The following is a 13,859-nucleotide window of genomic DNA, read 5'->3' on the forward strand; positions in this document are numbered from 1 at the left end:
CCCGGGTTAGGGGGCGCAAATTACTTGCCTTGCCCCGGGTGCTGACAACCCACGCTACGCCACTGGGGCTGAGGCTCCCCCAAAGTCCTCTGGTGGCTACATGCGCATGCGACAGGACGTGTTCGCTTCATACAAGCATGCCACAAGGCTTCCGCATGAAATGGGTTACTCTGATTGAGCCTGGAGACAGTGGCAAAGGGTCATGAGCCCCTTCGCCTGTGCCACAGTCTCTAACCAACTTTCCCTCCTTCCCACACCGTCCATTAAAGGCCCCCCAGACTGGTGAGTTGGGGGTTGTTGTTTTTTTTGAGCTTGTCCTCTGCAACATGTTACTGAAGCAATAGTTGCTGATGGATTTATTTCAGAGTGTCTGCACATCATTCTGCTGTATTAACTTGTTCCCGAGCACAATTCAAAATGTTGGTGTTGACCTTCAAAGCCCTCGGCCCAGTATACCTGAAGGAGCGTCTCCACCCCTATCATTCTGCCTGGACGCTGAGGTCCAGCACCAAGGGCCTTCTAGCAGTTCTCTCATTGCGAGAAGTGAGGTTACAGGGAACCAGGCAGAGGGCCTTCTCGATAGTGGCACCCGCCCTGTGGAATGCCCTCCCATCAGATGTCAAAGAGATAAACAACTACCTGACATTCAGAAGACATCTGAAGGCAGCCCTGTTCAGGGAAGTTTTTAATGTATGACATTTTACTGTTTTTTTTGTCTTTGTTGGAAGCTGCCCAGAATGGCTGGAAAAACCCAGCCAGATGGGCGGGGTACAAATAATAAATTTTATTATTATTATTATTATTATTATTATTATTATTATTATTATGCGATGCTTCCCCAAATTTTCTGTGTTATTTCCATTTGGAGGGACAAGTCTTGAACTACAGCGCAAGAAAAGCAGGACACAACCATGTCCAACCACGAACATTTGCAGCCGCGAAAGTTGCAGGATTTTGGGAAGAAGCTACAAGACGTGAGCCTCTGGCCAATTGGAAGCTCACTCACCCCAAAGCTTTTGCAGGTGCAAACGGGAACCCTTGGGATTGGCCGAGACGTGGAAATCGCTGCTTGGCCAGAGAATGGGAGATCGGTAGAAACAGGAGCAGCAGGAGAGGGTTGTTTTGTGCTCAATGGGTAGGGTGGGCTCCTGGTTTCTCTTTCCCGTTTGCATCTCTTTATTTAGACTTGAGGAAGCACAAAAGCATGGGGGATTTTCAGACTCACACAAATATATTTGTTGATGTGTTGTGTGGATTCCCTCTCACCCACCTCATACTGTATCTGAAAGTTCCCTTTTCCAGGGTGGTTATAAAGAGAAGGTTCCCCTCATCCACCCACAAAGCACAATCGCTGTGAATATCAAGGTGCGGCCACAATGAAGTCGTTGATGGTGGTGTTGCTGGGCTTCGCGCTGCTTGCAAGCAACATAGTCCCTCTCTATGGTGAGTAGCCTGGGTCTGCTTTCAGCTTTGCACTGTCAGTTCTCCGAATCTGAAGCTGGGCTTTACTAGAAGCCAACCCTGGAAGGTGTTAACTAATTATGAAAACGGTGTTCTGAGCTAGTGCAAACTGTCTTTCCATCACTCACCTGTCTGGGGCTAGAATCCACAATTTCAAGGAGAACTATTCATGTAAGTTCTAGCTGGAGCAATCACAATTTATTCTTTGGTTTGTCCCCCAAGGCTTCCACATTATTGCTGTCCGAAGGGGCTCTAGCGCAATCAAAGCCGGACAAAAATAAACCAGAGAATTTGTGGTGTAAGAAGTTAAGGGATTTCGGCAGAGAGTTGTGGGGGGGGTCTGCCTTGATTGGAAATGAAGCCAACATAAAAGTGACGAGGGACGGAGGATTGGAGCGATCATTCTATGATGTTGTGGCAGCGGGGAAGCATCCTGCACTCTCCAAATGGCTGTGGAAGAGCTTGGGGAAATGAGCTGTGGGATATGGACCACTCTGCCCTCCAAACCCTTGCCATCGCTCTCTGCCGTCTCCCGGCATCTGGCAACCCAGACCAGTGGCGTAGCGTGGGTTGTCAGCACCCGGGGCAAGGCAAGTAATTTGCGCCCCCTAACCCGGGGCAAGGCAAGTAATTTGTGCCACCCCGCTGCACTCTCCCTCCCCCAGATAGTCCCTCGCTCTCTCTCTGCACTGCACCGCACGCCTGGCACCCTCCCCTCCACAGTGGGTGGCGACCCGGCGGCTCGGATCGGATTCGCACAGCCAGCACTGCAGTGAGAGAGAGTGAGTGAGCCAGCTAGGGGCAGAGAGCTGCGAGTGCGAGCGTGCCCCCCCAGATGTTGCGCCCGGTGCGGCCGGCCCCCCTGCACCCCCCACGCTACGCCACTGACCCAGACAGCTGCCTCACTCTGCCTCATCTGAGAATCCAAAAGCAACACAGCAGGCTAATAATCTAATTACAATACTTTTATATCACTATTGAATTATATCTTAATTTACAATCAGATAACTTACACTACATACAGTAGTGATATAAAAGTATTGCAATTATATTATTGGCCTTACCCTGTTGCCTTTGGATTGTCAGATTGTTCTGTTTGCAACAGAAGGGATCTTTTTTGTTTCACTCTGCCGCATGGCAGAGCCGGCCCTTTACAGTGTGATAGGAATTTTATGGTCTTAGATATATGGTAATGTTCATAACTGCACATACATAGATCAGCACAGGAAGGCCAACCTGGAACCATTTTGATTCCTAAACTGACCAAATGTTTTCTCTACAAGGTCAAAATGGAAAAGCCTCCCCATTGTCTCTTTCCTCACAAATCCTGCCTTAAGCGTATATCTGTGTTTGAATAAGGTGTGAGCCTGTGACCTGGCCCAGGAACTAAGTATTTATCACTACTAAAGAATGACCAGGCTACCCAGGAAATCCAATCAAGTAACCTGCCAGACAGGAGATAAACAACGACAGGAGAAAAACAACATTCAAATGTTCTCTTTTAGACAGCTTTTTTTTGTGTGTGTTTATGTACGATGTTTCTGGGGGTGGTCTTGATCTACAGGATGGGAATTTCAAAAATCTTTATAAGGCCTTGCATGCGATTTTTCTGGGTCCTCCTCCTTTCCTCCATGTGAGGGGAGCACCCTGTTGCAACAGATCAATAAAGATCAAGCTTACTAGCTGCTTTGCTTCTCAATATTCTCTGGCTGGCCTCTGTTATTTTCTCCTACCAATAGGGAACCTATGTAGGGACTCTATATGGGCTCTTGGATACCCCATAAAGGAAAAGGGCTATTTTTGTTTACAACAACAGCAGGAAACAAGAGTGCAAAAACGAGAGTCATAAAACAATACAGTGGTACCTCGGGTTAAGAACTTAATTCGTTCTGGAGGTCTGTTCTTAACCTGAGGTACCACTTTAGCTAATGGGGCCTCCTGCTACTGCCGTGCTGCCGGAGCACGATTTCTGTTCTCATCCTGAAGCAAAGTTCTTACCCTGAGGTAATATTTCTGGGTTAGCGGAGTCTGTAACCTGAAGCGTATGTAACCTGAGGTACCACTGTAATGTAAAAGAGTCAGTTCAGTGGTTAGTGGACAAAGTGTCCTGGTAGGATCTGGGATAACGGGGTTCTGATCTGCACTCGACCACAGAGTTCGTCGGGTGACCTTGAACCCATCACACACACTCTCTCTCTCAGCCCTAACCTGCCTCACAGGGTTGTTGTGAGGCCGGAATGGGGAGTGAGAGAACAATCTATGCCACCTTGAGCACCTGGGAGAAAAGGTGCAATTGAAATGTAAAATAAATAAACAGTCACGGTCTGCTTGACAGAGAGTTTTTGGGTACCAGTGCTCCTCCTTTTGTGAAGCGAGCTATGCTTGCAATCTTATTGCTTGCATTGTGAACTTTATTTGATGGCTTTTTGTTTGAAATGATGTGCACCGGGGGAGGTAGCAGAGCTCAGCGGTAGAGCACATGTTTTTATGTAGAAGGTCTCCGCTTCAATCCCTGGCGTTAAAGGGGATCAGGCAGCTGGGGAAAGGATTCAGCCAGAGACCTTGGGCTTGTGTGTAGTCAGAACAGACAGTACTAAGATTAGAGATAGGGGAGAAATTTGATTCTGTTTGCATTTCAAGGCAAACGTGCCTAATTAGCCCTTGCTGGATTAATATGAGAACCAAAACTCAGCTTTCCTTCATAATTTGAACTTGTCTGAATCTTGCAGTGCAGTTTTCTAGCTAAGTAATGTGTACTAAAATGCATGTACTGCAGGTGTGCCTAAAAATGTATATTAGGGATGCAAAAATTATTAGGCAAAGATGTGTATATTTGGCAAAATTGCATTAAAATGCAGCAAGAGAAATATGTACTAAAAGGATGGTGAATTTCCGTGATGACTTTTTTTACAAATTGCAAACCGATACGGAAATGGGGAGAACTGGATTTAAGGTAGAAAAAAGGGGAAACTGAGAAAGACTGAAACTGGCAAATTCACCCATCCCTAACTGAGACAAATCCACGAATACCCTGTCCTTGCAAAACAGGGTTTGCGTCTTTCGGGTCTCTAACATGTTGCGCTATTGTTTGCAAAATTCATTTTTGCATATTCAGTGACTGCAAAGCTGGGGGGTGGTGGTGGTGGCTGAATGAAAATTGTGATCACACCCATTACGTTTGCTCACAACTCTCACCAACTTCAGCAGAAGGTAGAAACAGAATGTATACATGTGTCCGTGACAAGGGCACAGGCTCTCTCCACATGACCACACACTCCACAAATAACAGAGTATTCTACTGTACATGATGCAGAGCTGAAATACACTCAACTGTTTGCGCTGACCTTTGATTAAATGTAGAGAAGTTGGGGACGAAATTTGCAGAACCTGGAGAAACCTCTTCTGCTGGCAGTGAATTCCTGGGTCACCAGAGTCTGCCACGTATGAATAAACCCCCAAATTGAGAAAGAGAAGGAAGGCAAAATCAAAGATAACTCTGTTCGCAAATGTAACTGGGGAAGAACAAATAAATCTGAATTTGCTGTTTGGAGACATAATGAAATACAATGGAATTTCACGTCATTATACAGAAGACTTCACATTTTATTCTTTCATCTTAAATAAGATAGAAAAACGAGATATGAAACTTCTTTGTGTATTTGTGTAAAGTCATTATATTTAGTCAATTCTTAGTTGACTGTCCTATTACTATTGTAGTATTATTATTGGTAGTATTAGAAGCATAAATAACTCATGTAACATTAACTTATGTGTGTTTTCTTTTTCTTTCTTTCTTTCTTTCTTTCTTTCTTTCTTCTTTCATAATTTGTCATTCAACAATAAATGCACCTAGCTGTATGTTCTTAGGGCTTATTCACATTTTTGCTTGACCCGTATTTTGATCGTATCGGGTATTGTTTAATTCCCCTGGTTCTGAGGGCTTTTCTCATTTTTCTGCAGCCGTGCCTCTCAAAAATCAGATCTTACCCGCTGAACTGAAGCTCGTTTTTTAAGCAAAACCTCTCTTTGGATTTTCTGTGCACCTGGTAAGATCTGATTCGGCAGGTAAGATCGGATTTCACAAGGCACAGCTGCAGAACAACATAAAAGCTCTAGGACTTGAGAAAATGAATCGGTACACAAAACAATCAAAATATGGGCCAAGCGAATGTTTCAAAGGTTGGGGGGGGCAGGTGCAATCCTTCCTCTTTCCACAGCCCCTTTTGGGTGCTTCCCTCATGCAATTTCAATTGCACAAGGGGGAAGAGCAGGGCTGCGCTTCCTGCCCCCCCCGCCGCATTTGATGCGCCCTTGTCGCCTGGGGTGTCTGCCTCTCTCGTGCTCTGAAGTCCTTAGGCTTACAGCAGGCTTCCTGCTGCAAAACGTTACCCTTGCAACATGCTGGAGGCACATGGGCTGAGGCACCAGAAGGGTCAAGATGAGGCCAAGAAATGTGACCCCAGTCTCCCATTTATGCCCTTGGAAGTGCATGAAGTGAGGGACACGGGTGGCGCTGTGGGTTAAACCACAGAGCCTAGGACTTGCCGATCAGAAGGTCGGCGGTTTGAATCCTCGCGACAGGGTGAGCTCCCGTTGCTCGGTCCCAGCTCCTGCCAACCTAGCAGTTCGAAAGCACATCAAAGTGCAAGTAGATAAAGAGGTACCGCTCTGGCGGGAAGGTAAACGGCATTTCCGTGCACTGCTCTGGTTAGCCAGAAGCGGCTTAGTCATGCTGGCCACATGAGCTGTATGCCAGCTCCCTCGGTCAATAAAGCGAGATGAGCGCCGCAACCCCAGAGTCGGCCATGACCGGACCTAATGGTCAGGGGTCCCTTTACCTTTAAGTGCATGAAGAGGAAAGCCCAACAAGGACTCAATGGGCTTAGGGTATTCGCTCCTGTATGAAAAGGACGTGCGTTTATCCCATTGCACAACAGGCTTATGGTACAGGCAACTCCCTATTTATGTGGGGGTTATGCTCTATGCCTTTGCAGATGTAACTGAAATTGCGTATATTGGGAGCATCCTGGAGAGTCTGCCTGGCTCACGAGGAGACCCTCTCTGGAGCCTGAAGAGGACATCTGCATCAGGCTCTGGGGAGGGTGTCCCTGCAAGCTGGAGGCACAGCAGGGCTTTGCTGAGGCCTCCCCGACTAACAGCCGACTTGCAGGGTAGCGCAGCAGCCTCCGCTTCCTCGTGCTTCAGCTCTGCAAGCTGCAGCGTCCCTCCAGCTCACGTGCGAAACATCTGTAGGTCTTTTGCTCTTTTTAGGGTTCTGAGCACTGCCAGTCATTTATTCAGCTAGCCAAATATGTCTGCCCTTGCTTGCAGAACCAGCATGGGACAGGCAGGAGCTCTGCAAATTGCTTGAGGGATCGGGCTGGGACGTAAAGCAAAACTGCGCATCTCTTTCTTGCTGTTTAAGGACCTGCTGTATGTCCACTGCATACCCCCTACAATAGTAATTTGCTAAGAGCGTTGGGCTAAGACCAGTGGAGGCCGCTCCGTTAGTTAATAGGACGCTGACCCACCAACCTAAGTCAATCTCACTTGGCTGACCTCTTTCTTACAATCTTGGTCCAGGGGGGTAGTACTGCCTATCAGCCTCCTTCTTCCTTACTATCTGCTGCTCTTGTGACTTGTCAAGCTCAGCAGGGAGGATGGGGACAAAGCTAGAGTTAGTTTGACTCTGGCTGCACCTAACGTTGGGTCCCTTACCTTCTGCCCTACAAGTCCACCCCTTGCTAGGACTGGGGGAATCTGGGCTCAACCCTTGCTCAGCAGTGAAGCTCACAGGGACCTGTTCTATCTGTTAAGTATATCTCAGCCTAAGTTACTTCGCAGGGCTACTGGGAGAATCAGTGCAGGGGGGCCTCCCATGTCACCCGAAACTCTTTGTAGTAAAGGAAGCATAAACACAGAATGAAATTAACATTATGCGTGCAGGAATCTGAGTATTTCTCGTGGTGTTTCCACAAAGGTCTTGCGATGGAGGGTCACCTAGTCCACATGGGAAGTTGCAAATGCCAGAAGCACACCTCCACGGCCTTTGGCCCGAAACAGATCCAATCCATTCAAGTCATTCCCAAGAGAATACAGTGTGGGAGGACAGAAATAATGTAAGTGAAGCCAGCACGCCCACATCCTACCATTCTGAAGAGGGTGAGGAAGAACGCTAATAATGACCTCATCCTTACATTTCAGATTAACCCTGAAAAGCAAATGGCAGGTCTGTGTGGCACCTACTGCCCAGTGGGTGCAGAAATTGCTGAAGAGGCTGATAAAGAGGTACGATTTTGCATATTCAGTTACAGCTGGGTGACTTCCCTTGGCACCTACCAAGGCCCTCAGACCCTCCATTTTTTAAAAAAATGTTTTTGTTTGTTTGTTTAGCTGCTTGGTAGAAGGGCTTGCTTGACTTTCTGTATGAATTTTGCTTGTTGGGGGGGGGTTGTAGGTATTCTGCTCCTTTTACAGGGAGGGGTCTGAGCTGTGCCAGTTTTCCTTCTGCAAAACAGGTGTTATGTGTTGCCGGCAACATTTGCAGAAGTGCCCTGAAGCCTCCCAAAATATGAGGGCCTCCTGATTTAGGAGAATGCGGAGTTTTATTTGATAGTCAAGAAAAAATTCCAGCAACACGCAAATAGCAGTGGTCCTAATATTGTTCTCACCTGCATCCAGCCAATGTAGATATTAATATGCTTAATCAAGCTGCTCACTGGCGCAAGAACCAGCCCTGTACCAAGTCTGGGCATTCACAAATCTAGCTTAGTATCATCTAGAATAGGGTTACAAGACGTCCCCAGTTCCCGGGGACAGTCCCTGGATTTGCAAATCTGTCCCCGGACAAATTCCGTCCTCAGGATGTCCCCAGATTTGCAAATCTGTCCCTGGGAAACGTGGCAGCGGCAGCCTCAGCAGCCTGGTAGTGCAGTTGCTCTGGCTGGCTTCAGGAGCTGCTCACTGCCATGGTGCCCGCCATTTTCCTGCGCCACGGCAGTGAGGAGCCAGCAGCTCCTGAAGCCAGCCAGAGCCAACTGCACTACCAAGCTGGCACCTCCTGGGGCAACGCCTGCCCGCCCATGATTCCTGAGCCTCCCCCGATCTGTCAAAACAAAGGGGGAAGGAGATCGGGGAAGGCTCTGGAGTGGAGTCACGGGTGCGGGGCGCGCCATTGCCCAGTTTTTTTAAAAAAACTCTATGCAGTTATGTTTCACAGGGTGCGAAAGAAGGGCTTTGCACCTTTATACAATATGCATGTGTGCTTGGGCCCAGGGTCTTTCGCCTCTCCATCCCCACTACTGACTCCCTGTTGCTACTCAGCTTTTAAAAAAGTGTTCCCAGATTCATTTAAAAAAATCTGGTAACCATAAACTAAGACTATAATTGCTAGCCAGGGATGATGGTAGTTGTAACCCCAAAAGAGCTGGAAACTCAAGTTTGGGAAACACTGATCTAGAAGAACTTGCAGCGATTCTCCAGGGTTTCAGACCCAAGTCTTTCTCAGCCCCACCTATAAATGCCAGAGACTTAATCCAGGGATACTTGCATGCTCTACCACTGAGCTGAAGCTCTTCCCTTCATCTTTCATGCAGAAGTTAAGTCTGAAATTTGCTACCTGGGAAAATGCAAGCCAAGCAGCCCAAACTCTCAGTGTATAACCAGGAAAAACTAACGCTTGGCACACACATCGTCTAAGGCACCCCAATGACCAAAAAATTCTAGAAATGGGGACCTTTCACACCTGTCCCTTAAAATATGATTGTGTGTTATTGTTGAATAGTCCAAGTCACCTGAATCATAGGAAAAATCAAAAACCAAGCATTCTTTAATGTCCCGTCTCAGAGCAGAGAACACAAAATCCCTGTGTAGATGGCATGAATCGCTGAGATAATCTATGCAGTTTTCTGCTGAAAAGCAGTAGGAGGAGGTGCCTCTTAGAGGAGCTGCAGCGAGGGATGCTTAACCCAACACCCTGCTTTTTCACAGCTTCTACGCACCATTCCCATGGGGTTCAAGCTCAGCATACACCTGGAATTCTGCTGGGGGAAAGCAGCTGAGGAGGGTTGCAGCAGGAACGTGGTTACGGGAAAGGGTCAAGTCCCTCCTCCCTCCTCCTGCTTCTCTTCTGAAAACGGCTCCTCTCCAGGTGCTACTTTTCATTCAAGAAGCAGGTTGCAGGGTGGTGTTTTTTTTTTTGTTTAAAGGTTATGATTGATTTTCCTATATGTCCAGTTTAGTCTGAACACTCAGTGGCGTAGCGTGGGGGGTGCAGGGGGGGCCGGCCACACCGGGTGCAACATCTGGGGGTTAGGGGGCACAAATCCACGGGTTAGGGGGTGCAAATCCACGGGTTAGGGGGCGCAAATTACTTGCCTTGCCCCGGGTGCTGACAACCCACGCTACGCCACTGTGAACACTAACAGCAAAGGGACTGTGCCATGAATGAGGAAGTCTGCAGTTCGGTCTACCATGATCTCATTTTTAAAGCCTTACACACCTTAAGGAAGTCACATGACCTCTCCCAAAGATTCCTGGAAATTGCAGCTTACCCCTGACAGAGCTACAATTTCAACAAACTGTGGCTCCCAAGGTGGAAGTCATGTCCTTTAAATGTATAGTTTAAGTATGCAGCCGTCACTAGCTGACCTTAGGGCGAGGAATCTCTGCTCTCCATTTGCAATATGGGGACAATACTAGCTTACTTTGCTGGGTTGTGTAAGGATTATAAGGTAGCTTAATTTGAACACTCAGAGGTATTATTTTTACTTTTGGGGGGGGGTGAAGGGTGCCCAAATCCCACCACAACAAACAGCCAGGGCACTACACTTGTTCCTTATCGCTTCTGATGGGAGCCACTGATGAATGTGCCATCCTTACTGCGAAGAACATCTGTGACAGTCATGGCTTAAGTAATGGAATTTAACCAGTTTCTCTTTTACTAATTTCAACATATAGCAGCCAGTGACCGCAAATGGGAGTCTTCCTAAAGGTGGAAAAATGCACAAGGAGCCCGAAGAAACAGTGATGCAGTGCTGCCCTGTTATCATGCTTTCTATATTGTAATTATATATATATATTCAAAACCACACTTTAAAACCACTGTGTCCTTCTGAGATGGTTGAACGGTGGACATCAGTGACTGCTTTGGCTCATTTGGAATAAAGCACCAAGAATGCAAATTAGCACTAAGAAAGACGAATGCTAGCAGCCATTAAACAATTATACTGAACGGCTACTGTGCAATTTCTACATTATCAGCAGAGACGTTGCTCAAAATGTGCCAAATAGCTTGGGATAATTGGGCGATGTTACATTGCAAAAGGAAAGAGAGCTCTTCTTCTAGTTAAAGAAGCTTCCATTACCCATGAGTCTAGACCGGGGTTTCCTGAACTTGGGTCTCCAGCTGCTTTTGGACTGCAATTCCCATCATCCCAGACCACTGGTCCTGCTATCTAGGGATGATGGGAGTTGTAGTTCTAAAGCAACTGGAGACCCAAGTTTGGGAAACACTGGTCTAGCACAAATTCCAAATCTGAGCCCCAAGGCCTGCTCACACCCAGGCACTTGTTGTCTTCTTTGCAGGGCTGTCTTTCTAAAAAGTTTCCAAACTCTTGCCCTAATCGGAATGTAAGATCCTGCTGAATCAGGCCAAAGGCCCATCTAGTCCAGCATCCAATTATTGCAGTGGCTGACCACTGAAGACCATGAGAAGTCCAAAAGCAGGACATGAATGCAACTGCACCCTCTCCCTCCCTGACATTCAGACACAACCTAGCCCCAACAGGCAGAACATAGCAATTATGGCTAGTAGTCATTGATAAAGGTAAAGGTAAAGGTAAAGGTACCCCTGCCCGTACGGGCCAGTCTTGACAGACTCTAGGGTTGTGTGCCCATGTCACTCAAGAGGCCGGGGGCCAGCGCTGTCCGAAGACACTTCCGGGTCACGTGGCCAGCGTGACATCACTGCTCTGGCGAGCCAGAGCCGCACACGGAAACGCCGTTTACCTTCCCGCTAGTAAGCGGTCCCTATTTATCTACTTGCACCCGGGAGTGCTTTTGAACTGCTAGGTTGGCAGGCGCTGGGACCAAACAACGGGAGCGCACCTGCCGCGGGGATTCGAACCGCCGACCTTTCGATCGGCAAGCCCTAGGCGCTGAGGTTTTACCCACAGCGCCACCCGCGTCCCAGTAGTCATTGATAGCCTTATTCTTATTCCATTGACAGTCCTCCATTCATGTCATCCTCTTCTGAAACCGTATCTGTGCTATGTGTGTTGGGAATGAATTCCTATCTGCTAATACAAGTGTCAATGGTATTGTAAGAACACAACGTTTTGGTGGGTCACACAGAATGCAGAAGTCCTGCATTCGGTTTCAAAGAGGTGCCACCCAGCTATACCTGGAAAGCTCTGAACCAAATGCAATAAAACTCTAGTGTGGTGCAGCTGAAATATATACGCAAGGACGACGAATAAAGGACATGATGCCTGATAGCCATTCAGGCTTATTTTCAATGAATTTGTCCAGTCCCATTTTACCAAAGCAAGAGCTCAGAAGCCTGCATATATGCATGCAGATGCGTTCCAAGTTTGGTTCCCCCCCCTTAAGCGTTAAGATGTATTCAGAGTCAAATACATAACACTAATGCACACCAAGGCAGCCTAAGCAAAATGCGAACCCTCCCTGCTTCGTCTCTGACGAGTGGTAATCCATAGTCTAAATCATGAACACGGATCTCTCAGGTTCAGAGAGGTGTATGGCTAGTTCTACCTAAAAATGTAATGTTGAACAGGGTGTGGATCTAAGTAGTACTGGGGATTTCTGACAGAATGAATTTCTTCTTCTCACACAATATGCTTACTGATAAAGAGGAATTAAATTCTTTGTTGATTATCCTGTTTGTAGATAAGGAAAAAAACCTTTCAAGTCTGTTGACGGGAAAGTGGATTACAATACTAGCCTTCTCCCTATGCCTTGTTTAATCAGAATGGAAAACAGAGAAGCAAGCCATTTTTACCTCAAAAAGTCAGCAATAGGCAATGAGCAATACCTTTTCCCAGAGCCATTAATGGACCATCCCAGAGGCTGCCTATCTGCCTACAATCCACACTAGTAGAACTTCGGGTAGGTGGGTGGGTTAGTTTTTTCACAGTTCTGCCTGTTAATAAAGTTTTTTGGGGGGGCTCACATTAAATTTAATGATCAACTTTTCTTCTGAAAACATACTGTGTGCCAACACTTAACGGTACACAGGCGTCTCTCCACTTACACAGGGGCTACATTCCTGGGTACCGTGAAATTGTGTATAGTGGGGAACACCATCTGAAAAGCCAAAACTCCACCAAACTCCACAATCGCTCCCTCCAAACCGCCTTTCTCAAATGCCAACCCTCCACAGGACTCTTAAGGGCGGTACAATGGCATTTGGGTTGCTAGTCATTTCCTCTCTCTTTTTGCAGTTTTCCCTGTTCTTTCTGTGCCTTTCTGTGGTTTAAACTGATTTATTTATTTCCCGGCACCACGCAAATGTGTGTCAATGGGGAGACCCCTGTATACATTTTATTAGTTTCCAGCAATGCCTTAGGACACACGGAGGTGCTGCTGTGCGTGACGAGTGGGACTTCCGACACTTGGGGTTTTTACACACATAACCATTGCGATTTGTTCAACTGCAACGTCCTTTCCAGGTTCCACCCAAACATAGGGTCACAGTAGACCTTTAAGGGGCTTTTGTGGAGGAAACACTTTAACATGAACCAGCTTCTACATCTCAGCATACTGACAGCAGTGTTTACGATTACCTGAGCACGTTCAATGCAATATTTCCTTTTGAAAACGTGGGGGGGGGGGGGGGGAGAATGCTTATTCCCATTAAGAATAGGTGGACATGCCCAGTGCATCCAGCTGTCCCCATAGAAAACAGCCCTGATTTAATGAAATTGTTTCTTCACATGGGGAGAGTGTCTGGAAAGAAGAGGTTCTGTCTTCCTAGTGTCCTCAGCCACACACACACACAGCCCTACTTTGCACCTTCTTTGAGTGTTCCTGCCTGATTGGAACACCTCTTGCAATCAAACGCTGTCAATTTCTCTTGCTTCCCTGCATGGGGTGTGTGTGTGTGTGTCTCTCTGTGTAGCAACTAGCCGACTGTACAAATGTTAAGATTACATTCACTGTTCCACCTACTTTTTGCTTCTGGATCCACCCAGCATTGGTATGTGGGTGGCCCCAGAAGAAAATTCAGCCCTTGTTCTGAACAAATATTTCCAGTCCCTGCTTTTAAACCAACACTTTGGTATGTGGAAAAGGCACAAAGTCCTTTCAGCAACGGAAACCTCCTCCTGGCGCTTCTATGGCCAACGAAACAACAACTGCTTAAAGAAAAGAATTGTGCA

At 47.0% G+C, this 13,859-nt stretch overlaps 1 protein-coding gene across 2 annotated transcripts; it reads left to right on the forward strand.

Moving 5' to 3' along the window:
* The first annotated feature begins 1,324 nt into the window (after positions 1-1,324).
* LOC310657733 (alveolar macrophage chemotactic factor-like) lies at positions 1,325-10,693 on the forward strand. Of its 2 annotated transcripts, none has more exons than XM_083398853.1 (4): positions 1,325-1,443; positions 7,442-7,580; positions 7,666-7,749; positions 10,423-10,693. In XM_083398853.1, exons 1-4 carry the CDS (start codon positions 1,377-1,379, stop codon positions 10,427-10,429), a joined length of 297 nt encoding a protein of 98 aa, XP_083254979.1. In that variant the 5' UTR covers positions 1,325-1,376; the 3' UTR covers positions 10,430-10,693. The 2 variants fall into 2 exon arrangements, with proteins under 2 accessions (XP_083254979.1, XP_083254978.1); XM_083398852.1 differs by having other exon boundaries at positions 1,327-1,443; positions 10,420-10,693.
* Positions 10,694-13,859: the final 3,166 nt, after the last annotated feature.

The sequence above is a fragment of the Podarcis tiliguerta genome (assembly GCF_965153285.1).
Source record: "Podarcis tiliguerta genome assembly, chromosome: 9".
Taxonomy (NCBI): domain Eukaryota; kingdom Metazoa; phylum Chordata; class Lepidosauria; order Squamata; family Lacertidae; genus Podarcis; species Podarcis tiliguerta.